We start from the raw sequence: 26,604 nt of genomic DNA on the forward strand, positions 1-26,604 counted from the left end.
GTTTATTTCTGGGAAGATGTCAAATAAAGAGCTTAGAACTTTTGTACTTGCTCCATCTATTCTTAAATGCTATTTTAGCAGCAGGACCGAAGGCAGCTCTGACTGTTGTGGTTGGCTAAAGTTTAAGGTGGAAATGATTGTAACTGCGACAAAGTGGTTACAGTCAGGACAAGGCCACACAACAATCACATACGAGGGAATTTTGTGCATGTTATGCCAGACCCAAGCTGCATAACTGTGGGAGTATGGGCAATATTTTTCTTTTACATTTCCAATACACAACCTCTTTATTCTCCTCTTCTTTATTATAAGAGGGCCCCACGGAAGGATGAAAGAGAGGGGCCCCGTTTGGCCTACCGGACTTACACCGCGGCCCTTGAAAGAAGAGCTATGGGACTGGCACTGTGTCAAAGACCCCCGACCAGTCTGAAAGCCAGTGGCATGACTTTATGTTCCAGACAAGCTGCCAAAGACTGCAGAGTATGTGTGCGAGGATAGTGTAGGAGCGGGAAGGAAGGTCAGTTCTGAGAAAGTGAACCAGCAGGAAGGAAATGACTACTAAGAACACATTACCAAATGCAATAAATAGTCCAACTGGAGAACGGATACATGCGTGCAGAGGTGTGAGCATGATTTACACCATTTACAAACAGCTCAGAGAAGGCAAGGACTGGATAAGCTGCAGCTGAAGTGAGTTAACATGCAACTCCAGTGCTCTTTGTTACATAGTAGAGATCTGGCAAACAGTGCTTTACTAATGTACTCATTCGCCTGAAACCTTATCATTTTCTTTTCTTTACAATGAAAAACTTCAATATATTTTATTCTTTTTGTTGTGATAGACCAAAACAAAACCATAGGTGACTAATGCAAGAAGAAAAAAATGATGTTATATATTTATTTATATATTTCAATATTTCATTATAAAAAAACCAATGGAATAACAATTTCAGCCAACTTTTCCTCTCACATCTCCGAATATCGAGTTGCAAGAAAATTATTAGCAAAAAGGCTCAGAAGCTGCAGAGATTGTCAACTCAGGTAGAAACTGAGAACACAATAGTTAGTTAGCAAAAACATGTATACAGAGAGTGGCGGCAAGAAAAGAAAGGCAAAAGAAGTCTAGGTTATAGTTTGCCAGAAGAACCCAGCAAACATTTAGAAAAGTCATCTTGTCAGAAGATTCCAGAATTTAAGTGTATGACCTATATGCAAAATCCTTTGAGCAAGTGGTCCATGGAGTACAGATGTAACCTCTGGGGCTTTTACATTTTGGACCGCATTCATCCTTCTGCATGGCAACACATTCATACAGAGATCTAGAAGTAACGGAGCTGCCATTTCCGCAGACATGCTGATATATGCTGCGGAGAGTTTGGTAACCCCCTGAAATGGGCAACAGCAATGATTCTAAACACTCAATGGCGCTGTCTGTTCTACAAGCAAGGACAGGAATGTTAGTCGAAGTTGAAAGGACGTTGGATGGAGCCAGATACAAGACAATCCTACAAGCAAAACAGTTAGAGATTTTGAAGGACAATAGAAAAGCAGTGGTGGCGTTAAGTGTGCTCATGTATTGAGGCCTTAGTCCTCGACGCAGCTGTCACAGATTTAAGTCTGGGCCTGTTGACCTTTGCTGCATGTTTCCTCTATCACTTAATCCTATTGCATGCATTTAAAAAATTAACAGAAAATAATAGCCACTAGAACCTAAAAACTGCATCTAAAAAAACAAACAAAAAATGCTCATCTTTTAGCGGAACCACATTTCTAAAAATCCAGCTAGATAATAGCACGTTCATGTGCTGGAATGGCCTAGAATTACCTGACTGAATGGCTGGAATTACCTGACTTTTTCTGTTTGGTTTTTGGGTACTGAAATTTGGAAGCTTAATGCCAAAACCACTGCAGTATCTAGCCAAGCTTTCTTCTTGCTGAATCACTTTGTTGACCCACATGGCCTCAGTAAGTGCATCAGCACTGATTCCCTGCTGAGCCCATACCACAGGTGCACCGCGGCCGTACCACGTTCAGCATGAGCCAGGCATTAAGAATCTGTAGCAAAGGTTGTAGACACAATACATCCAGTCTCGGAATGTGGTAGACAATTGCCGCCAATTAGAAGATTGGGCTAGTAAATTAAGGAGAAATACAAAAACATTCTAGATTTATTAAGAGAAAAAGCTGCAAATCATGCATCACTTTTTTTCAAATTGTGCATCAACCTGTAATGGTCCATCACATAAAATTCGGATGGAATGACAAAATGTAGGATGGTGCAGGGTTTTATATGCTCTCTAATGCACATGTTCTTTTTCCTAAGCAATGCAGACAAAGAACACCTGAAAAAAGCATTGCTAAAGTTGGAACTTATTTCTTGTAGCCATTTTTCTGCTCTGAAGGGAGGTACTGCTGCTGAGGTTTAACAGTCCTGCAGCTTTCAAAAGAAACACACAGGAAGAACAGGAAAAAAACTGTGTACATATATATGACACAGCAGCAACTGAGTTTGGTTTTCAGTCAGACTTCAGAGGATGGTTTGACCGACCCCGTTTCCATGTCTTCCTCTACTGTAAATATTCTAGATGGAGTGTCTCACAGCCAAAAATTCTGGATTCACTCAACTAAATACCTCAAAAGAAGATAGAAAAGCATAATAAGAAAGAAATTTTCATATGAATATACCTTAATCTCACCAAAATCTGCGTAAAAGTGCATAAAGTTTACCTATCGTCCAACAAAGCTTCAGCCTAAATGGGGTTCTCTAAATGCTAAATTCTCTTCAAAGAAGCCTCAGTTGGGTTTCCCCACATTATTTATTTTCAAATATTATTTACTGAAAATAAAAACGATTTAGCCCCATTTCCCTGTAACTCAGCGTTATTTGTTTTGAGCAGAGGAAAAAATACCAACACCACTGGTGGCAAAGTGGTAGCAAAGTGGTGTGGGCTTGTGGGTTCAGTCAGGGGCCAGTTGGGCAGGGCGGGGGTTGCTGATCACAGGGCCAGACCAAACAGGGTGAGTGTGATGAAGGGCACAGTCTCCAGAATAGGCCTGGGCATTTTGGCCTGGTTGGCCAGGCAGAGTAAGCAAACCGGTGGGGGGTAAACACTGCCCTGTCTGGCCTGGCAATCGTGTCGGTGCCAATCGCAAAGCACCCAGCTGTGTTTGGACCCGGGGACGAGTGGTTGTCAAGATGCAACAATGGAATTTCCCTTCTCTAATTATAGTTCTGGCTGAACAAACAAAGAAAAAACTGAGTGGTGTAGAACTTGGGGATGCTGGGTAAAAGCCAAAAGGTCACAGGGCAAGATTCCTGCCATCCTATCCAGAACATCTCTTAGTAGAACTTCAAAAGAGAAGATCTAAAAATGGCGTGCTCATTAGCATTCTACTTTGATTAAGTCCACTGAGTAGAAGGTGTGGGTTTCTCATCCTTGGAGTGACCTTGTGATTGTTTGCAGCACACCAACTACTCCATTACAACTGAGCTGTCATACTTTTCGGGCTTTTATTCCGGTTATTATGGATTTTTCTTTGCTTTGTTGTTAGATTTTCTGAGTTTTATCTTCATGGAAGTTCCTCCGATGAATTAAAAAAGTATAGTATGAATTAAATTTAATGAATTTAATCAATTTGGCATCTCAGACAATAGCATCAATATCCTACAACTTTTACATGCAATTTTGCTTCAACAGAACTAAATTCCGTAAAAATTCAAAAAATATCCACTGGACTTGGTTTTCAAGATTTGAAGACGTTTCGCCCCCTCTCCAGGAAGCTTTCTCAATTCAAATGTCTGGATCCGCAGTGAGTTTGAGTCTTATATAGACAACACCTTGTATCGCTTGGAAACAAGCAATGGTAACCGATGAATGGGTCGTTAGTTCCATCGTTAGCCTGTAATATCTGAACCTGTCTATGATTCTAGGGGTCGGTCGTTAAAGGGGGGATTGCCATTAAGGGGGGGGGGGAGGGTTGTCTCCTGTAATACCTGAAACCTGTCTACGATTGTTAAGGGTTGGTCGTTAAGGAGGTATTGTTCACCGGCTGGGGCGGGTAGGCCTACCCGCCCCATACCTCCTTAACGACCAACCCTTAACAATCGTAGACAGGTTTCAGGTATTACAGGAGACAACCCCCCCCCCCCCCCCCCCCTTAATGGCAATCCCCCCTTTAACGACCGACCCCTAGAATCATAGACAGGTTCAGATATTACAGGCTAACGATGGAACTAACGACCCATTCATCGGTTACCATTGCTTGTTTCCAAGCGATACAAGGTGTTGTCTATATAAGACTCAAACTCACTGCGGATCCAGACATTTGAATTGAGAGAGCTTCCTGGAGAGGGGGCGAAACGTCTTCAAATCTTGAAAACCAAGTCCAGTGGATATTTTTTGAATTTTTACGGAATGACTTTGACCTGGATGACTGAGAACCTTCATCAGCAAACAGAACTAAATAGCATAACTACCTAATTTACAGGACTCTAAAGGCTTTTAAGGCGTCATGGAGGAAGGACGCATCTAAAAGCTGAACAACACGGACCATCAAGGACTGGCATTTTGGATCCCCACTGTAGATTAAATTCACAAGACGTCCCAGTCTGTCCCACCATTTGCTCGACACAAACTTGTGACGGACATTTTGCATTAAAAGTAAACCCATTTGCAAGACCCCAACTAGCCTGGAGAGGGTAATTCAGTCTGGTAAACCACCATTGACTCCGGCCAGATCTTGCTGGACCAATCACAGTGCACAGAGGTGGGACTTTACAATGCGTCACTCAACGCAAAAAAACCATAATGCAGCAGCATGTGGGGGTTTTGTTGCTTGGTGCCATGGACAATTAGGAACGTACTTAAGAGCACAGCTTGTAGCCTCCGATCTTTTAGGCAAAAGTGTAAGAAATCATTCACTGAAGACTTTCTTCAACAGAGTCATGTTTCACGGACTACAAAATTAAAAAAACAGAGCATGTTGCTTTGACTTTCTACATCACATCTGTAGTTATCTGATTGGTTTTAACCTGATGACATTGACCTTGTTAGTCCAGCCTTTGAAAAAGAGCTCTATCAGCCCTTTACCAGACTGACATGCCTTGTATCTGTAGTATCAGTCTGGAGGGGGGGCAGACTAGGCTTTGACCAAAAGCCGATTCTGTTCAGTGAAATGCATTGTAAGCTCTTGACCTGCATGGAGAATATATATGATTTTGAGGTGAACATTTATGGGATGCATCAGGACATCCCACATTATTTCCGACTTCAGCTAAACTGCTATGTCAACCAGAAGTGGGGCTCATTCTTACCCATCCGGTTGGACAACAAGGTTTTGTTTACCTTAATGAGTGGTATGTAAACAGAAAAAAACTACAGTTCTAACATGGGTACCTCTTGGGTATATTTTGCTTCAGTTGTGTGTGGATTTAGACATTTGTTGTTAAAATGCAGCCATTTGCTGTTGTGTTTTCTCTTTCTTGTTTTAATTTGTAGTGTCCAATTAAAATCCAGGTACAAAACAAAGCCATCTGTCACTGGGTATTTTGTAACATCCATGCATCAGGTCTTTCCTAAGTTGAGAGCATATCATTCCTGATGGGAAATCTGGGGATTTTAAGGTATATACACAGGAATTACTGCAGGTTGCTAGTTGGAGCCATTGTATTTGATTCCCCTATTAAATTAGTCAATTGGTCTTAATGGGGAACAGAACATTCCTATGACAACGGTTTAAAATCAAATCATATTAGGAGCAATTTATGATCATTTATGAGAAAAAGGACTAATGCAACCTTGTGCATGAATATACAAAATTGTTTGTATAGTAAGTATGAAATAGCTAAGGCAGAGTAAGGATACATTCCACATCATGGTGCTGAACTTAAAGTTTATTCAACTATTTCCTTTTTTTTTTTTATAGCTTCTTAAATATATCCGGCACCTAAAAATGGCGATTTACCAACGAGTGAATATCTCTGTTACAGCCACGAGATTTCTGCTTCGTTTCTGGACCTCAGCATAATCTTGGGAGCAGGAAAGTGCATTAGCTTGTCTAGACAGCATAAGGGCTTCTTAAATCATGAATGGCTGTTCCCTTTCTGTCAGTGGGAAAGCACAGGATAAATGAGGCTACAGACATTCCCACCTCATTGTCGTCCCCAGGGGAAATGTTGGTACATTCCATTAAGGAAAACATTTAATTAGAGCATGATAAAATATTGCTCAGAGACTCCAGTGGGGTCTGAGGACAGTAAGGAGGAAGAGGAGGAGGGAATGGGTGTGGTGATATATTTAATTTGTATTCTCATAGCAACGGAAAGCAACACACAAAATAAAGACGAGGATTAACTATAGAAGATCAAAGATAAGTTAATTAGAGGTTTGAGTTTGGTCAAACAAAAAAAGGGCAAACTAATAAACACTCTATGGTTTCAGTTCAAGTCTATACCCTCGGGAATTAAAATGTTTACAAACTAATATAGTATTTATAGTGGTTTACAACAGTTTTCATACCCTCTAAAATTGTTTACATTTTGTCCCAATAAAAATACAAATAAGAGGTAGAAATACTATAATTAAAAAAGGGCTCTCATGTAATGGGAAAGCATTTACTAATAAAAATGTGTAATATATGGCATGCATTTATAACTATCAACCCAATGTAAGCACTGTACCATTTTTGAAGTAGAGACGGAAGTCGCTCTTCATTAATTAGACCAAGGTCCATTAATATACTTTGGCCCATCCTGTTGTAGCTGTGGCTATGTTTAGGATTGTTGTTCTTTACCTTTCCCAGGACTGTGAGGCAGCTGGGGTCCAGCTCCGGTTGCTCCAGCTTCACAACTCCGACCCAGCCGTACTCGTAAAGGTCCTCTTCGTCATTGTTATTGCATAGTCCCAAAGGATGCATCTGAAATGGACGACAGAAGATACGGGTAAGAAGTGTTGTTCTAAATCTCAAAAAGCAGCTTTTTCTTTGTACCCTTTGGTGGAAAAATTGAGCCATTTCTAATATTACTTTTCTTATTTGTTTTTTTTTCCCCAAAAAAATTTAGGACTTAGCTTAAGCAGGTTCCCTGAGAAACTTCATGTCTTGTAAGAATATACTAGTTTGGTAATTCATAACCCACCATTTCCTGAATAAAAGAAAAAGAAGTCAATAGCGTCACATCTCGGAAACTAATCACTGGTTTTAAGGCAAATGGGCAAAGCAGGGATTTATGCACCTTTGCAGAACTGCTGGGAAGCTGATTTTTGCTGAAACTCTAAATCTTGGCTCATAACACTGCTAAAAATGTATGTTGCTGTCATTTTTATTGTACTTGTGTATACACGCAAATACAGAGGACATTAATCTGTATGTCATAAAGATGAAAAAAAAAAAAGCATAATTGTGTACATAAAACTTTCCTCCAATGCAGTAATGTTACATTTACGGCTGCTAAATTGGCCCACTTCTCAGCCCCAAATCTCTTTAGAGGTATCACCAACACAGCGTCTAAGCAGCGGATTAAAGGTAAGAGGGTGGCAGACATCACAAACACCAACTACTTCAGCAGTGCCAGGAACAGGAATGTAGGTGGCCTCTGTAATTTCAAATCAACCGAAGCATTCACTGCAATGCTGTTTATAACTTTGTGAGTTTTTTAACAATGCAAACATGTCTAATAAGGGCTAAAAAAAAAAAAAAAAAGAGTATTGATTTTAAATACAAAAGGTAAACACTTGACATGTCACTTCCAGTTAATACAGATTTCCCTTGGAGACACAATTAAAGTAATATCAAGCAGAGCTACTGTATATTGTGGACAGACAGTGTCTATAAATGGCAATTGTCAAGTCTTACCACCAAATCTCCCTTGTATTTAGAATGGAACTTAACTGTGCCCTATAACAAAATATTTTATCTAATTAAAGCTTTTGTTGTATGTATGGATCCATTGTCCTGCATGAAGGCAAACCTGCATGACACATCTCCAACGTTTAGCAGCCTTTAAGAGGTTTTCTCTCAGGGTTGCTCTGTATTTAGCGGCATCTAATTTTCCATTAGGTCTGACCGGCTTTGCTGATCATGCATTTCCTGCTAAAGATATGCTGTTGTTTTCATCAAGGAGAGCTTATTGCTTTATAGTTGAATATTTCCAAAACAATAATAAAAAAAGAGATCTTCATTTTCAATTTTCACAATGAGAGGCAGATTAACAAACTAAGGTAATCTAGTTTGTAATCCAGTTTTTGTGAATGTGGAAGAATTCCCTCCCAAGAGGAATTTATGAGGGAATTAAAAAAGTTATGTAGTGCTGAAAATTACCTCATTCAAAGGGCTCTCACAAAAAAGGTAATTACTACAACTTTTATCCGCTTAGAGTTCTTGGAGCAAGAGTCATATAAAACAGCGGAAATTAGACAATGGCATCTATAATTTTGAGGGAGAGAGAGAAAGAGAAACACAAGATTATAGGCCCCAAGATTTCAATTTTTTTTTTTGCAGTATCTCGGTTAACAAAAAAAAAAAAAAAATCCCAAGAAAGTAACAAGAAATTCAGAAACAACAAACAGAGGTCAACTGCGCCTGAGAGCCTTTTCACAACAGTGAAATAATGATGAGTTTAAACATCCCTGGATTAAAACTGTAACTAAGCAGTATTCCTAAATCCTGGAATCCTTTACCCAACGTGGCAACAGTGCAAAGATAGGCACTAGTATTAGCATTAGAACTGGGCCAAGCTGACCCGTAGGCCACTTATCCTATTAACCAAAAGACCACAGCTCTCCAATCAGGGAGCTCCCATCTACTCCAGTCCCTGGGCCGTGGCCGATGACCCAAGATACCCTTCTCCTGCATGTGACCCCTGACCTTTAAACCCCACTTTATCGCGTTTGGAGCAGGTTAGCTGTGCAGTAGGCCAGTTGGAAAGAAAGAGCTTTAAAACATGGCTGAGGGGGTCACACCTCTGACCTGAAGTGTTTTTTGGAACGGCTTAGCCAAATATAAAAGGGGTTGAATGCAAATCAGATGGTCATTGGAGGGCGTGTCATGAGCTCAAGCAGGTAGCACCATTTCTTTCATGATGAAATTTAATAAAGAGCTTTTGACTGAATGCTTTTAAAATTGGAAGTTATTGCAGAACACTATTGAGAAACACTAGTCTGATATGTATATATTTTTATTTTTCAAATTGCACAGAAAAAAAGTAATCCTTAAATCCTCCTCCTCCTCAGACCTCCCACACACAAAGATAGGACTATGATGAAACATGAAAGAATAGGCTTAGATGTTCAGTTACAAACCTTTGAGACAAACGGATCTGTCTCTCAGTAGCACAAAAGAAAACATAAAAGCTTTTTCAAAAACCTTGCAAAAGACACCTTTTTCTCAGATCCACATGATGCAGCATTACATGGATCTCAGATGATTTTCTGAAAGCTGCATTGTGTTTTGAAAATAAAAAAAGATATGTTGGGAAGAAACTAACAGGTTTAAAGAATGATCCAAAAATAAGTGAAGATTTCTGAAAATGTGTGTGCTTGCCCTTAATTTGTGCAGGTAAATGAGATGATGTGCCAATGGAAAGAGAATCTTTGCCCATAAAATAAGACCAAGAGACATTATGCACTTAAAATAATAGAATGGAGTTATTTTTTTCAAGGAAAATACACTTAAAAAAATTGAATTTTTGCATAGAATACATTTGCCTTGGTCCAAGACTATATTTTTGCATATATTGACTTGCTTTTTTTTGGAAAAACTTTTGGACAAGTGCAAAGTTGGTTGAATTACATTATAGAGGCATGGATGGATGGATAAAAAGGAGGATGGTTAGATAAGTAGAGGGATGGTAGCTGGATAAATGCAACTTCCAGAATGCCTAGGGATCTTTAACTGGTCTGCTGCAAAGATAAAACAATACATTTGCTTAAAGTGAAGGACAAAGTCAATTTAGGTGTTTCCTTTGCTTCTGTTTGCTAGTGTCTCCATTTAAATAGGGACTAAGAAGTGAAGCGCTGTACAATAGTGACCTCTCTGTCCTGCTTGGCTAACAACTTGGATGGAAGCGGGGAGCCCCGCCCGCACCCCTGGGCCCTGAACACTGGGCCATTGTGCAGGGGGCTCTTGCACTCCAAATGGGACAGTGTTGTTGTTGTGGACCATGTTATTATTTTAGAGGCTGGCCATTGCGCCATTATCTCCGACCAAGCGGGGATTCCCCCCCCCCCTTCAGATGTTGACGTAGGCGTTGATGGATGAGGGGATGGGAAGGAGATTGGTTTGGAGACGATGGTGATCGGTTGAAATGGGTCACAGCAACAAACCAGAGAGCAGGGCATTTGTAAATATGTTCTCGCAAAAAAAAAATCTAAGGTCCAAATGTAGTCCAACCTTTCCTTTCAGAAAAATCTGCTTTCTTTATATTCCAGTACCCAGGCTCTAAGGTTGAGGGTATCTGGCGTCCCCTTAGTGCCACGAGAAGGTGGCTCTTGTTCTGCCCCCGTCTGTTCAGCCTCTGGGGGAAGCTGCCTTTCACATGAGTATCTAGTTACACAGACCACACTCTCAATGAATCTCTGGCAGGGATTTAACCTCCAGCTGTCAGTTAAGTTCGTCACTCCCCTCTAACCATCCACCTGTGGTAAAAGTCCTTGTGATGATTCTCTGCAATAGTAGATAACACTGTTGTGCAATAGTCTTAAATCACTCCTGGTTCCTTGATGCTTTCCTTCAAAGAACCCAGACTTTTTTTTCTTTGCAATCTTTTAAACTATTCTATATCAAAATGTCTCCATGTTATCTCCGACTACTCTGGCTTTTTGGCCTTTTGGAAAAAATATTTGCCTTCTCCAATGTGTCCATTCCAATCCAATCTCTCACAACAATCTTTGAAGTTAATTCTAATAACCTCCATTCGTTTTTGCAGCTTCTTTTAACATTTTTACAACTGAATGAAATTCACCAAACAAAAGAAACTTTTTTTTTTGTGACACAGCAGATGCCTCAAAAAGATTACGCATCCTTTTTGCCCCCAGGAGCAGTAGCAGCAGCAGCAAAGGAAAGGCTTTAGAGAACATGAACATGCAACTCTGCTGAATTGCATGCCTATTTAAGGCCACACACTTGCAAAAACATGGTGAATGATGTTTGTTTTGGCAGCTCATCCTCGTTTCAGCACAGCAAGACCTTAGACTGGAACATCAAAGGAAAGCGTGGAGCTGAAATAACCAAATCTATACAAGATCTTCCTGATGCATTAGATAGATAACTCTTAAAATGTCTTTACTAACGACAACTTTGTAGTTTTCTGCAGCCAATTTATGCATGAATAGTTTTTTTTAAGTTTCTCTAAATAATTAATGTTTGATTTCTCTTGCTAATTTGCATAATTTCTATATTTTTGGGAGAGTTGCTGGGACCTATTTCACATGCACACAACATCTAGAAAAAGAAAAACCTGGGCTAGGCGCCAGACATTGCACCCACCTGCTTCCCCGGTGCCATGCATGTGTTTACACATCTCTCTGTTTGAACACAGGCATGTGTAAGAGGTTAGCGTGTTCAGCCTGAAAGGCATTATGGCTGACCGAGGGGTAACCTGGTGGCATCTCTCCCTGACCGTCATCCTGGCCTGAACTCGGTTACCTCCGGCCCCTTCCAGTCCTTCTCTGGTACCCCACCCAAGCACCCTGCTACAAATACCTCTGAGCCACGGTTAGGGGAGTTTTGTAAACTTCTTGGAATAACACCAACTTTGTTGAGCTGTGGTGTTTAAAGCTGTAGGGATAGGGTGGAGAGTTAAACAGGGCTCTGTATGGTTTCTCTGTACGCGCATTACTAGAACCTCGAATCCTAACAGATTCTACACCAAAAATCATAATGAGAGAAAAAGAATTGATTCGGCCTTCAGAGACTTCTTTTTTTTTTTGCTGTTTAAAGGAATGAAAAAAATGGTATAAACACAATAGATGTTCAGGTATGTATGCGGGCAAGAGCTTCACTGGAACTTTGCTGTCAGGCAACAGTGTGTGTACAGAGATTATGATAGATTACAAAATGAAGTACTTCTATAAAGCATGTCGCTTGAATACCCTCATATCCCACATTATTTTTTAAAACACACCCTGTTCTCACAGACTTCTTTTACATTTTAGGGATGGTTTGACTTGAAAATGACAATAGTTTTTTTTTTAAGTTTCTGTAAAGCTTATCTTACAGACTCAACACAACTTTGCTATCAATTTACTGAGCATGAATTACTGAGCAACCGGTAAAAAAATATATATATAAATGAGGAAAGAAAAAACTGAAGAAGGGACACATCATGCCTAAGGAATAAAAAAAAAAATATATATATATATATTTTAGTTTGATTTCTTTATTCTTCTGGTAGAAAACTTTGCTTGTGTCGACATGCTCCTAATAGCAAATAGCCAAATTGAAAATGAGCATAAAAATATGCACAACGAAGGTGAAAAATTAAAAAAGCTCAGAGAACCCCAAGGAAGTAGTTATCTATTTATTTATTTTTTATCAAAGTAAAGTTTTTTATTATTCTTATTTTGAAATGAGAAAGCAGTTCTAGAATTCCATATGGATGGAGTCAAATAAAGGCCTCCCATCAGGCTGACTGACAACTCTCCACCATTTTAGATTTGTTTTGTGCATGTGTGTGTGTGTGTGTGTGTGTGTGTGTGTGTGTGTAGCAGCAGTGTTAGGATGTGAGGACTTAGTAGAAAAATAAACATTTGAAAACAGCAAACATATTTTTCACAAGAAATGCGCGACAAGTAAAACCAGCTTGAGCTCCCTATGGCAGAGTGCTGCACCGGGTCGAGTACCTGCGGGTATAAAACGTCTACGGGTAAAAAAAAAACGACCATATTATTTCATGGGTGCAGGCACGCGTATAAATAAACAAAAAGCGAGTGTCATACAGTTACAGCATGAATTAAATTTATATAGTTTTTCTTATTTATTAACACTAGGCCTACATCTTAAAAAATTTATTGATTCAAGAATATCCAGATAACAGTATTTTTTTAAGCAACTTACTTTGGCCAAATTACAGCTGTTAATCTGTGAGCGCAGCATGCACTGGATGTGAGTGTGAGGCAATGATCTCTATCACCTCTGTTATTATAAACGGTTGTGTGCACACACTGTGATCACAGGTCGGGTCGCACTTTATTATTTACTTGGCAGGGTTTTAAATGGGGATAATTGCGGGCAACGGGCCGGGTCTTGGTTCTGATCTCTACAGGTGCGGGCGGATAAAGTTTTGAAAAATCAGCCCCGTGCAAGACTCTGCCGTATAGCCTTAAATGGCCAATGGTGATTGTATTTCCTGAATCTCAGAACATAATTTGAATTACTATACGGTGGATACTATTATCCACACTGACCCAAACTACATGGTACAATCTAAACCCGGCAACAAGCCATGTTTTCACCAGAAGATAACAAGCCTTCCTGCCTTTTATAGCCCTGAAAGGTTGACAAGGAACGCTTCGTCTCAGAACGGAAGTGCTTGAGCTGAACCCCAGAACCTCATCAGCGTATACGCATCCATACAGGCGCACTAGACAGCACTTCCCAAATAAGTTCCTCAAATTCACGGAATGGGATTTCAAAAAGTCCAAAGCTGTATCTGCAAGTATTTATTTCTTTAATAAGTCAGCAAACATGTTCAGAAAAACGTCAAAAGGTCTTTTTTGTATAAACTGTTCTTATGGTATACTTTTTAACCTATGGTCAAGCCAAAGTTTGTTTTAGACATCAGGTTTGAAACATGTAAGGAAGGATGTCTGAGTCCTACCCCAAAGGATAACTTGAATGAAAAGTTAAGGTGAAGGTAGTGCACACTAGAATGAAATATTAGGCCAGGCTGAGATGATAAGTGCTCTAGATGATAGCAAGGGGAGTGACAGTAATGTGCTTATTTCTAAACTCATTAGAACCCTACTTATTATCCCTATAAAGGTCCAAATAACAAACAGAATCAGCACAACCCTTTATAAACCAGTATTTAAAATACGTGCATTTGCTTGGTACGTATACATGCACACCTTCCAGTATTACTCTTTCAGTCGCTCTTTACCCTCTTCTTGACTGCTCTCTGGCTCTTTTTCCCAGCACTAGAAATAACTTCAAAGAGAGCTGGTAGCCTTGAGAAGAGAGGGATCGGGATCCAGTTACAGTGGAGCAGCTGGGAGGGCCCTACAGGTGGGGCTGGCACTCCTCCTCCTGTAACACTATCAGGGATCCCTCTACTTCTCTTTTCACATCCAGACTTCCTCTCCTTTGTCTTTTCCACTGGGGCAAAAAAGGAACAATCAGTCAAGGTATTCATGCATCCAACTTTTAATATAATCCAACTAAAACCTTGAGTAATTTTTTTGCAACGATAAAAAGAGTTCTCCTGCACACTAAATGAACAACACACATAAATGTATATCCTAAACAAGCTCTTCAGAGAAGTCCCCGTATCTCTATATGTCCACCCCACCCAATGTATGCCCCCTTCTTAACCTTCCCTGAAATTCACCTCTTTTGCATCTTCATAGCAACAAGCAAAGCAAACAAGTGTCATGGTTTCAGTATGAGCAGAGGACAGGGAAGTTGGCAGAGGACACCCAATATCATGTAAATGTCCCAATATGTAGCACAAGCCAGTGGGGTTGACAGCTTTAACACTGAGCAAGACGCCAAGCTTGTGACTCTATTAACTCTCTGTATATGCATTCTGAATATCGTCAACGGCTTATGCGTGTATGTGTGTGTGCAAGCATACACACACACACAAGTCCCTCTGGTGTCACTTTCAGCTCTTCAGGCTTTAAACCTAGAATGACACCAACAAAGGAAGTGGCCGACAAAGTTCAGGGGTCAACGCTGGACAGGATGCCACCATTTTAGAGAGGGGGCTGGGTGGAAACAACTGCAACGGCTCCTGAAGGGATCATCACAGCATCACTTTGTAAAGAAATAAACTAAACTAAACAAAAAAATTGGTGGCACAGAAGTGAATAATTGAGAATAATTTCCAGACGTGCAGGTATCCAATTAAATTGATGCTTTAAACTGCCAAAGCTGTCCATTAAGTAATTGTCACGGTTCAACAGCTCTAAAAGTAAGTCAATGTATGCACAGACTGTCAGCACAGACATACAAACATAACTAATAATGAGTAACAATATCACAAGCAAAGAGATGTATGCAGAAAACTGGGAACACTTGTTTTTCCTCTATATCTTTATCATATGCCTTTACCTTGAAAAATTTGCATCTGGCATAAGACATTCGTCTCAGACCCAAGAACATTTAACAGAACCTGCAACAGACCAGTGAGGTGTATGAGAAAAAAAGCTTGGGGTAAATAATTGCACAAAATTGTGCCTTTTCTGTCAGGTTTTGGAGTTGGGTTCAAAGGTGTTGTGCACTTCGGGTTCAAATTGCTCATCTTTAACCCCCCTACCATAAAACAAAAGTCAATGTCACTACTTAATGAGCTATGATTAACGCAGCTGAAGCCTAGCGGGTGAGGACAGACGGAGGCCGGAGGGCGCACATACCTGCCGCAGTCCGCCTGCTCTGTGTGTGAATGCGTGTGTTCGAGGGCTGACGGGGTTGAGGTTGCTCAAAGTGGACGGACGGGAGGATTGCAGTCATCAACACCTTGGCTTTGAGTGGCCTTTGAAGTCAGGCGGCATCTTTGATGGCCGCAGCCATGAAGGAATGCTGCTTGCCCTCCCTCCCCACCCCTTAAAGCCCCCAGAGCTGTGGAATGCAGTGCAAGCTGCTGCTCGGTCTGCTGGAATGGGATTAGACCATGCTGGCCCTTCCTCCCCTCCTCTTCCTTCATCTCTCTCCGAACCTGCCCTCTCAAGAGGACAGCATGGCGGTAAGGTAGGGCCAAACAAAATTTGAAGTAGAATACTTAAGTAGAGCAAAAGCACTAAGTTAGAAAGACTTTATACCTCTAAAAATCCAAATGTAGAAAACCATGTTTCCCTTAAAATGACTAAAATGTGGAGAATATTAAAGAAACGCATTCAGCTCTGAGGAGGCTTTTGAATGCTTATGACTTAGCATTGTCCGTTTGCCAGAATTATTACTTTTTTTCCAACTGCATTGCAATCCTTGACTTATTCATCAAAATAGTGACTCACCATAGTCCAGTATGTGCCAATATACATGTAGCTGTTGAATATGTATACAAAAGAAAATCTCAACTAGCAAACAGTAATATTTCAATTGACAATTGAATCCATGATAGCATCAAGCTTCATGGTCCATTTGAGGGTTCATCTGAAAACACATCTGCTATATTCAGTTCATCAAAACTAAGAACGTTACATATCCTTAATACTGTCCAAAATGCCTCTACAATTGTTTTTATTGAATGCAAATGAATGTTAAATAATTTAGGTTTTTTTTTATTAAAGAGATTTGTCCTTTTGATCAGTTCATCCTGGACATGTTAGATTGCTCCAGGCCAGCCCAGCATCCACTTTATAAGTCTGGCACGCAATCAAAAGCTGCACCTAAACCCAGAGGCTTTGAGATATTATTAAAGAGGATGGAAACACTTCAGATGACCATTTGCCAAATATGTACAGAAGCCCCCGGCGCATCAAAGAGAAGAGCCTAACATGAAATCAGAGTGACCAAGGACTCTCCCACAGCATGCTGGGTGTGTGTTTGGGAGTGTGTGACAGTTACAGCAGGAGATGAGTGTTGTAATCCGGCCGCTCTCCGAGGGGAGACAGACGGGGCTTTCTTCAAAAGGTCAGGTTCATTTTGTCCTCTCACACACTCGACTTGGTGACTGACCTTCCTCACAACAACTGCACAAACAAGCCGTTTTGGCCCAGCATACCGGTGTCTGTCGGGCCAACCTGAAGCCACGATCACTGGCCGTTCACCGAGCTGAGGGAAAACGAGCTGCTCTTACAGTACATGCACATGTTCACACACCTGAATGAAACATGTACACAGACTAAGGGGTTCAGGTGGTTAAAATTACTTTGATTCATCCTGTAATGCCTCCTCGCTACAGAAGGCTGGAAGAGAGGGAAGCAAATTGGCGCAGTGGTCATCATTAGAGCTGGTTTCGGGTTTCTGCAGCCTCTAACTTGTTTTCTTTAGGAAACACTTATTAAAGCACCAACTACATCTGAGGACATGCTCACCTACATCACTTCTGAGTCATATGGCTTTAGGTCGTGTTGTAATAAGGCCTGGGGGATGAAGATCGGGAAACGCAATAGCTTTTAAAGTGCATATGGAAGGATTTCATTATAAATACCGGTATTCCCATCAGTCGATACTTAAACTGGGCAGCTGACAAACTCATTTTCCGACTTAAAATTGGAGCACATAAAATAGACACCCACCAAAAGTCATTTATTAGCCATTATGTTCCTGCAATTCCTTCCGTAGCTGAATACTGTTGACAACAAACCGATGGGGAAGGTAAGGGCAGAGGAAAAAAGATAATGAATATGTATAAAAGCAAGAGTCAATTCCAGGAAGTATGTAGAGGAAGCATTAAGGGTGTCATAATTCAGCTTCATTCTTGTATTCCTGGTACCCCTGATGACCAGAACAGGAGTACTGGAAGCTATTTGGATAGTCTCCAAATGGACAATTTTAGTTTGTCTTACTAGGAGAGCTAAGGTTGGAGATTTTATTTCCCCTTTGTCACTCAAAAATGTAGCAGCTTTACCCTTAAAATGTGTGTTTGATAAGCAGCATCTGGATTATCTCCTGCATTCTTCAATTGAAAGAAAACCCAAAACAGGAGATAAGCTTATGATCCTTCTCACCTGAATGCAACATCTGAGGAACATTATCAAAGCCTTCACAGGAGTGTGAGACAAGAATTGTGCTAAAGGCATCAGGATGGATCAGTGGGCAGGTTTTGCCTACCTCTGAACTTGAAAGCAGCGGTCATCCCTGCATGTGTTTTCTCAGCCTCTCCCTTTGCTTATTCTGACCAGTGATCAGGTTAGACAAGTCCCTCTATTCAAAGCAACACAGCAATAACGATATCCCCAAAGAGAGAGAATAGGTGGAGGAGAAGAAGGGGGGGAAAAAATCCTATCTGAGAGATTAACTCGCAGCACCCAACCGAGCCGCTGCCAGGTTCACTGCCTCGCTCAGTCCTATCTTACCCACCAGTCTCTTGTTCTAAACCAAAGCATGTATTTGATACTCGACTAGAAGGAATCTGGAGGCGTTACAGGTTTCTTTTGTGCGTTTTGCCGTGTTCGCCAAGGCTGGGATTTCTTTTCTTCACGCTCCTCCTCCTTTCTTTCTTCTTTCCCTCGTCCTTCAACTCCTGCTCCCCTTCCCCCATTTCAAACACCAAATCAGTGAATCATAAATAATCTTCCCTGTTTTGTTGTGTTTTTTTTGGTTATCATAAACTTTTTTGCTTCCGGAGTCATGAGTCTCTGACTCATGTGCATCAGAGCAGTGCATTCTGGGTGTTGACCAATGGTAGAGACCACTTAAGGAGTTTAAAGGCTTGGATGAGGGGTGGGATTTGGGACTGAAGACAAGTGGGGGTAGTAGCCTGTGCGGGTAAAGTTTGACTCCCCTTGGAGATTTTCTTAAACCCATTACATCAGCTTTTTTCTGCTTCAAGGGCTCCAAGTCCAGGGCTTTGTGAGAGCAGAAAATGACCTAAATTGACATTCAGAGAGGTTGTGGTTGGTAAATTTTGGCATAAATACAGCAAGTTTCCAGAAGCACTCCCCATTAAACATATTATGAATCATGTTTTCTTTTAAGGCATGGCCTTTAATAAATTTAATGTCATCATACCTAAAGTCACTCACTTTCTGACAGGAAAACCTTGCAAGCCCCAAGAGAAAAGAGAACTTCACCACAGAAACCATGATATTAATTAAGAAATCCAGGTATGAGAACATATGTATCAGTTTGGTCTTTAAATCAAACATTTAAGATGTTTGAAGGAATTGTGCTGCATATTCAGAGGAACGATATAACCAACTAAAAACTTGGGATTTCTTGTTTATGCATCAATGAAATATTGTGCAGTATAAGGGTCAAAGAATAAGTACACACAAACTTTAGTGACAGTTCAACCACACAGATTTGCCCATCCTTTGTATCTTTTTCCAAAGGTTTTACGCAAGTTTTAGAAGAATGTTAAAGAGGATATTTAAAAATCTCCAATGTAACCCTGATCGTCAGATTTGTAGTCTCCACTCCTCTTCATCCCAAAGATGCGTCGTAAGGGTTGAGTTCAGGTAACTGTCCTTAACAAGTTAAGATCAGAACTTCACCATTCAACCATCAAAACTGTTAACAGATAATATTGGGTTTGAGATTTTCCAAAATTTGTTTATTATATTGTAGCATTGAAATTCCTTAAACTAGACTAAGGGTACAAAGCACCAAAATTTACACTTGGCAGAATGTCAAGATTGCTTTTGGGCAATTATTGCTCTCCTAAAATAGCTAAAATTAAAAACCCTGTTCAACTGACTGCAAGGCAGAATAAATTTGAGCAATAAGCTCGTCACACAGAGTCCTTTAGCTAATCTTGCATGCTATGTGAAATTTAGAGGACTGGAGTGACTCATTCAAACACTTAGGACTACATGATGTATGAGGTCTACCACTCACTAGCATATTTCGAGCTACTTTTATCTTGTTAGAATGTCTCCAGCAGTTTGCTGTGAAATAGTAGAAAGGACATTTTATGAATGGAATTTTGATAAAGGTGGACATCCTGTCAATACCCCAGTTTGAAATTCCCTTAGCTCCGGAGAGCAACACGTTTCTTTGCTTAATGATAGTTGCATGCTCAAGTGATGCATTACTGAAGTATCAAATGAGCAGAATCCAATTAACTCCAGGGTTGCTATAGACTTTTTTTTTTTTTTTTTTTTTTTTTTTACAATACAGCTTTAAGTGGCTTATCAGGTCAAAGTTTGGCCATTTTTTTGGACTAATAAGTTTAAAAGAAGTTGACAATTTTAGAAAACATTCGCCTTCCTCCATAAAATGGTGTGCAGAATCAATGAAACACTGTGAAATATGAAATGATGCGGAAATATTTCTAAGCTATACCCAGATATTCTAATCAAAAGGCCTTACAATGGCTGGCTTAAGAAGGAAAAAAGAAAAGAAAAAAGGAAAAAAATATCAAAAGAGGCCACTTGCTGATGCCAGGCAAACTGATCAGCCACATATAGACTGTCAAAAGCTAGAGGGAACGTCAAAGAACCACTGATCTCTCTCTTTCTCTCCCCTAAAGTGATCAAACAGTAGTCCGTTGCCTGCAGGAGGTCAAACAAAAAGGAGGGAGAGGAAGTAAATGGGAGCTTTGGAGCGCCATAGGAAGCCGGCCACCAGCAGCATAACCAAGCAGCAAGCACAAAAACAACATGCCGTGTCTCAAGCTTTCTTTAAGTTCAGCGGTGAAATGGAAAAAGAGGAAGAGTAGGCCAAATAGGAAGAGAGCGGCTGAGGGCACACAGTGTGGGGTAGGGGCTCAAAGGGGCCCGGTTACCCCGGTGAGGGGAACCCAACGCTGCAACAATGTCCGCATCTACTGTCCGGCCGTGGGTCAACCCCTCAGAGGTACATGTGAGCGGGGGTCAGATGTTCGCACAAAAGAAAAATAGAGTGGCATTGCACCAATAAAGCAGCTGGGAGAGGAGACCTGCGGCTTAAGGTTCATACCAGCTCAACATGAAGAGCTCCTTCAGTTATTAAGAGACATTTGGATACAGCATCTTCTTTTATCTTATGCAGGGTTGCATGTTCTACCCTTTTGTTAAAGTTAAATATGAAAAAATATATTTTTTTCAAACTGCTTTTTTTAAATAGAAAAAAATCTGCATTTAAAGGTGGGTAAGACATGGTGCTCTATTGCTAAAACTGCACGATCGCTAAAACTGCACTAACATTATTTAGGTTTTCTGTCCTTTATTGTTATATGTGATAGTTACTCTGGTTGAACAAGTTCTGCAGTAGAAATTATACATAAATGATGACTTCTAGCTTGATGTGAATCAATGCATGGAGTTCATCAGATGAGATGATGAACATTTCAGGTTCATGGAAAGAAAACAAGATTTTAGCGGTATTTCAGAAAATCAGAATAACTCCTATTTTATTTGTACACAGATTTTAAGATTTTATTTTAGGCTTTCCTGTGCAATCAAAAAAGACAACACAATGAGGACACCTGATCATTGTTAGCCTCTAACAGTATGCAGACTGCATCACTCTTGCATGATCGTGTAAGTCAGGCCTGCCTCAAGCCTCATGATCGCCTGCTTTTCTTCCAAGAGCTCCCCATCTTTCAGCTCTTAGGGATCGAAACTCCCTCCTCTGACCAATCCCAATCAACTCTTCAAGTGAGGAACGAGTCCTTAAAGATCAAGATTAAAAGTCTGCAGGTACAGGCGGCATCATCTCCAGACACCTGAGGTGCTGTGCTAGTCAACTTTGCAGCTTCATTGGCCTTCACACTGGAACTCTAAATCTTGGTGTCCACCTGATCAATAAACTGGCCCAGTTTGACAACGCTAATGCACTTTACATGATGGGTCAGGCCAGGCCATTTAGTGAGGAGACTGAAACGTTTTGTAGAGCAAAGGATATTCCTTTAGATCTTTTGAGACTATGTGGTGGCATCAGCCAGCTTCTCTGGTGAGCCTTGTTGAAGCAGTAGCTTATCTATACCAGAGAGGAAGAGCTTAGATAAGCTGAACAGAAAGCCCAGCTTTGTTCCAGGATTCACCCTGGACCCAGCACAGGTGGTTGGAGACAAAGGTCTCTAGGAAAAGAAACAAAATTACTGGACAATGTCTCCAACCCCATGCATGAATCGATTGCAAAGCATGAGAGCTCCCTCAGTGAAAAAGCGTTGTACCTCAGGTGCATTAGGGAGCATTAGCACAGATCTATAGTCCCAGCAAATGTCAGATTTTACTTCCATAACTGCTCCAGTCAAATTCAATAGGTTATTTCCATCCATGCTGTTAATTGCAAAATTCTTTCAGTTGTTTTAGTCTGTTGCTCCTTTTTTATGCACAATTATTAAACGATATGTTGTGCATTTTTCTAAATCTTCCTACTCGGCTGCACATTTCATTTGATCTGAGTATGCAGTTTTTAATAACTTTATAGCATTGCTTCTTCAGTTGTAAACTTTTCCTTTACTTGCTGCTGGAACGGCTCACTTTTCCCACTGTGGGACAATAAAGGTTTTTCTACTCTGACCAAGTGCGGCCAGTTAGACCTAACAGTTCATTATTGGTTAACCCCTCAAAAATAGTACAGCAGCTCAAAAACTAACACCCTTTAAATAGAAATATCAAATATGGGTGACTACTTCATTTCCAAAGGTAATAATAATAATAACAGCAGCTTAAGAGATCAAATCCTATGCAGAGAGTACATGGTTTGTCCTTGGTTTTGATCCTGATCCCTCTGGCAAGCTATTTGTTTGAGCCAAAGGGACCGTCTGAACTAAACGAAGCCCATAAAGTTATTTACTGTAGGAAAAACAATAACAGAGCATTCCAGCAAAAGGTTGAACTAAACCCAGGGCCAGGTTAGCATGCTTCAAGGTAGAAAGCTTGAATCAGATCTAAGAATACCCAAAGAAAGTGGTTCAGGACAAAAAAAAAAAAAAACAGTATAACAAACTCAGATAGTTTAGCTAATATTCTGCTGAAATCTGCAAATATTACAACATATTATTAGTTACGCCTTTAATTTCCATAAAGATCCACCAATAATGTTCGCACACTCTCTGGTCCTCGACAATAAAGGAGGTGGGACTGCAGCAGTAATTGAAAAAAAAAAAGTGTTTCCGGACGTCTGCCAGGTGGTCCGATGGTTAATGGGTGCAGTAAAGAGACAACAGAAAAAAAGTTGGGGAGGGGGTGGAAGGGGGAGTTTTAAAGGTTGCTTTAATCCACAGGAACATCAATGGATGGAAATGTGAGGTCAAATTAAGGCCCCGTCCACACGAAGACGAACCCTGGCCTAAACCCACAAATTTTTCACCAAACCAGCCTCTCATCCACACGAAGCCGGCGTTTCGGGGGTCTGTAAACGATCTTTTTTTTATTCAGCCTTCAGAGTGGGAAGATTTCGAAACGCCGTTTTAGCGTTTCCATCTTTACGCTCTAACCGCATATTTTTTTTTTACACGCATGCGTCATAGCGTCGCCTCTAAACACGCATGCGCGACACATCACAACAACAATGGCGCCGTTGCTGCTAATGCTACTCACCCTGCTGTCGGGCTTACAACAGAATCTTCTTCTTCTGGAATATCTCCAGGAAGAACAGAGCAATATCGACGACATAGTTCAGCACCTGAATTTGACTTAACCACGAAAATGGACCCGCAGGGCAACCATGTATAAATATTAGTGCGCATGCCCAACATTTCGTCGCTTATTTTTGCTTTGGCACCACAGCGCCACTTACAGGCCTGGCATACATTTTGCAGCGTTTTCATGCATTCGTGTGGACGCTCACATTTATTTTACGTCTCCGTCTTTACGGCAAACGTTTTGGAAAATATCAGCGTTTCGTGTTCGTTTTGACTTCGTGTGGACGGGGCCTAAAACTCAAGAAAGGTGCAAATGTGCAGCCTGGTTGATGAAAATTTGAAATTAGCTTAAGTTGTTGCAGCTACACTGAAATTGGACCAGTATACACAAAATGAGGCTACTGGCCCTTTGACTGAGTTCTAATGTATTCCAGCCAATGGCTGGTTATGCAAAAAAACGTTCAAAACGCTTAAATTAAGCCGTATGATAAATAGTAGAAATCGTGTTTTAACATTTTCCTTCTTATTTGCACATATAAGTGAGAAACCAGACTTTTGTAGGACTTGGAATTAACGATATAAACCGTGGACCACTGGGCAGTCCTGCGGTCTTCAGACTCAGTCATTAACTCGGACTCAACCTAAAGGTTCGGTTATGCTAGATGCACATGCGCCCCACGTAGAAATAAGATGCAAAGACACAATGTCTGTAGCTTTTATACTCCGTGCAGTTTTCTCCTTCTACCTAATATTCTGGCTGACTGCAGAGGGGGTGCACATCACTTCAAGCTTACTAAACCACACTACATGAGAAGGTAGAAAACGCTGCTGTTTTCCACTTCTACGAAGCCATTTTGTGTTATCAAAGAGTGAGTAATCTCTTTCCAAGATTTTTTCACACTCTACCGATTCTGGTAATATTAATGGGCTAAATCTCAAGATGTTTGCCAACCCTGGCCAGTAGGAGCTGCTGCTCATCCAACCATGTTTATCAGTGCTGATCTGTCCATGTAGTTACAAATTTCCCAAGTTGCATGGTACAGAAAATCTGTCCATGGAGACACCACATGGAAGCTGAAATGGCATAACTTGACCATGCAGACTTTTGAAGGCAGAGGTGGAGTGTCAGGTTCGGAGGGATCCCCAAACGGCTGCTCTGTCAAGCCAGGCTGGCCAATGGTCAGAGAGTTTTTTCTACCCAATAAAACGCATCATCATTGCAGCACAGTTGCAGACCTAGCTGCAGGTGGATTAGCGAAACGTCTCACTGGGTTAACCTAATAGTTTGCACATTAACCTCTTACACCCTAAGGGGGTATAAATAAATTTCTGCCTGACAAAAACACACAAAAGTAAATAACTTATATCCTCACAGCTATTAGATTTAAGAAGAAACTTTTGGTACGTCTGTAAAGGTAAGATGTCATAGAATGGTTTTCTGGTGTCAGCGCCATTGTAGCTTTGACCCTGCCTGAAATATTAGGGACAAAATACAAAATATTTTGCATTTTTTGAACCTCGCCAAAATTTCCTTTGAAATAAACATTGCAAAACACTACCAAAATATTATTTATAGCACAAAAAAGTAGTACAGACTTTTAGATCTAAATGTTGTGTAAAAATATACCAAATTTGGTATCAATCAGATGTATCATATTTATTTTAGAATGGTATTAGTGAGACATTTCTTAGGCGGAGGGGCCATTTTGGCACATTTATCCATAAATGTCACCAAACTGTGCCAAATGTGTTTTTTACATCAATACTGGGGGTTTGTTAAAATTACGAGGTCACGTAGCAACTGGACCCACCGGTGGGTCCGTAGGGTTCTAGGGGTTAACAGGAGATCTGAATTTTGCCTTCCAATTAGGGATGCAGGATATTGGGATTTTGGCCGATATCCGATATGCCGATATTTTAAAGCTCATGTAACCGATAACAGATACCGATACGATGTTAAAGCTCAACAAAAATAAGTAGTCATAGAAAATAGCAGTTTTGTTATCCATTTCTGACACTTTGAAAAATAATATACTCAAATATATTTTCATATGCTGATACCAAATAGATTTTTAAAAACGCGGTATCGATCTATTTTACTTTCAAAATCTCGTGAAATTTCATCGCTCTGTTACAAACTCTCGGGATATTTTGCAAATTCTTGTGAGATTTTGTTAGTAAAATAGATCGATACCGCGTCAATATATCAACATATAAAAATATGGCAAAATCTTGTGAATTTTCGGGGGATTTCGTAGCATAACGATGACATATAGCAATATTTCATTAGTAAAAGAGATTGATATGGTGTTTTTAAATGGCAATATATCAGCATATGAAGATATTGTGATATTTTAATGTATCAATATTTTTTCCCTCGTCTTTAGAAGTTTTTAAGTCTGTAAAAAATAAGTTTTTGGGGAAGAAGTAGTAGCATTTTTTTTTTTTTTAGACTTTAGAAACTCAGAAGCTGATCAAATATCGGGTTAAATATCGCTGGGGTGGCCAATGTCCGATCTTCAGTTTTAAGGCCGATACAGGCCGATACCGATAGGGGGCCGATTATATCGTTCATCCCTACTTCCAATATGAGGAAAGAACTAGGAGTGGGCTTAATTGGCACCTATTATTTTTCACTACTTTAGCTTGAATCCAAATTATTCCAATTAGGCAGATCGATGGACAGATAGATAAATAGATATATAGAGAAAGTTAGCATCTAATATGTAATGATCATTTTTAAAAAGGAACCAGAATGCTTTTGCAAGTAGTGGCTCTCAGTAGTCGCCTCAGGGCGACATGAACAGAAGGTCTGGGCGTGGATCCATGTCATCCGACCACCAAGTATTAACCCACACTACTGCCTGAGGACAAAGTCTGTGGATTAAATACATTCCACTGTTGGAGGGCATACGCTTTGTTCTCCCACTCATGAAGGTTTTGATTTTTAGTGCCTTAAAAAAATTTCAAAATAACTTTGCAGAGCTTGGATAGTGCTCCCCCAAGAGTGTATTTCTGCATTGTACGGATATTGAACCTTTCTATTTCCCCAGCAGGGGCAAGATAAATAATATACACAAGGAGGATAAAGAGAAAAAGGCTATTTCTAATTGGTGTGGAAATAATTCCATTACCATATAGCTATCATATAAAAGATTATTTGTTCTTTTAATCACCCCAGAGAGCATTTATGAAGTCACTGTGGGATAAGCCTGGGTTCAGGGGCAAGGCCCGCCACTAGAATTCCTCCAAACATTTGTTTAGCAGCAGGC

The 26,604-nt window shown here is 40.4% G+C and overlaps 1 protein-coding gene across 2 annotated transcripts in view; it reads right to left on the minus strand.

The window, feature by feature from the left end:
- The window catches only part of znrf3 (zinc and ring finger 3), an 84,066-nt gene that overhangs the window by 32,119 nt on the left and 25,343 nt on the right, over positions 1-26,604 (minus strand). For both annotated transcript variants that reach the window (XM_038293384.1, XM_038293375.1), the window contains exon 2: positions 6,793-6,915. In XM_038293384.1, coding sequence (XP_038149312.1) covers positions 6,793-6,915 — 123 coding nt within the window. The remainder of the gene's footprint in view (positions 1-6,792; positions 6,916-26,604) is intronic.

The sequence above is a fragment of the Cyprinodon tularosa genome, unplaced genomic scaffold (genome assembly GCF_016077235.1).
Source record: "Cyprinodon tularosa strain WSP-4 unplaced genomic scaffold, ASM1607723v1 ctg109, whole genome shotgun sequence".
Classification (NCBI taxonomy): domain Eukaryota; kingdom Metazoa; phylum Chordata; class Actinopteri; order Cyprinodontiformes; family Cyprinodontidae; genus Cyprinodon; species Cyprinodon tularosa.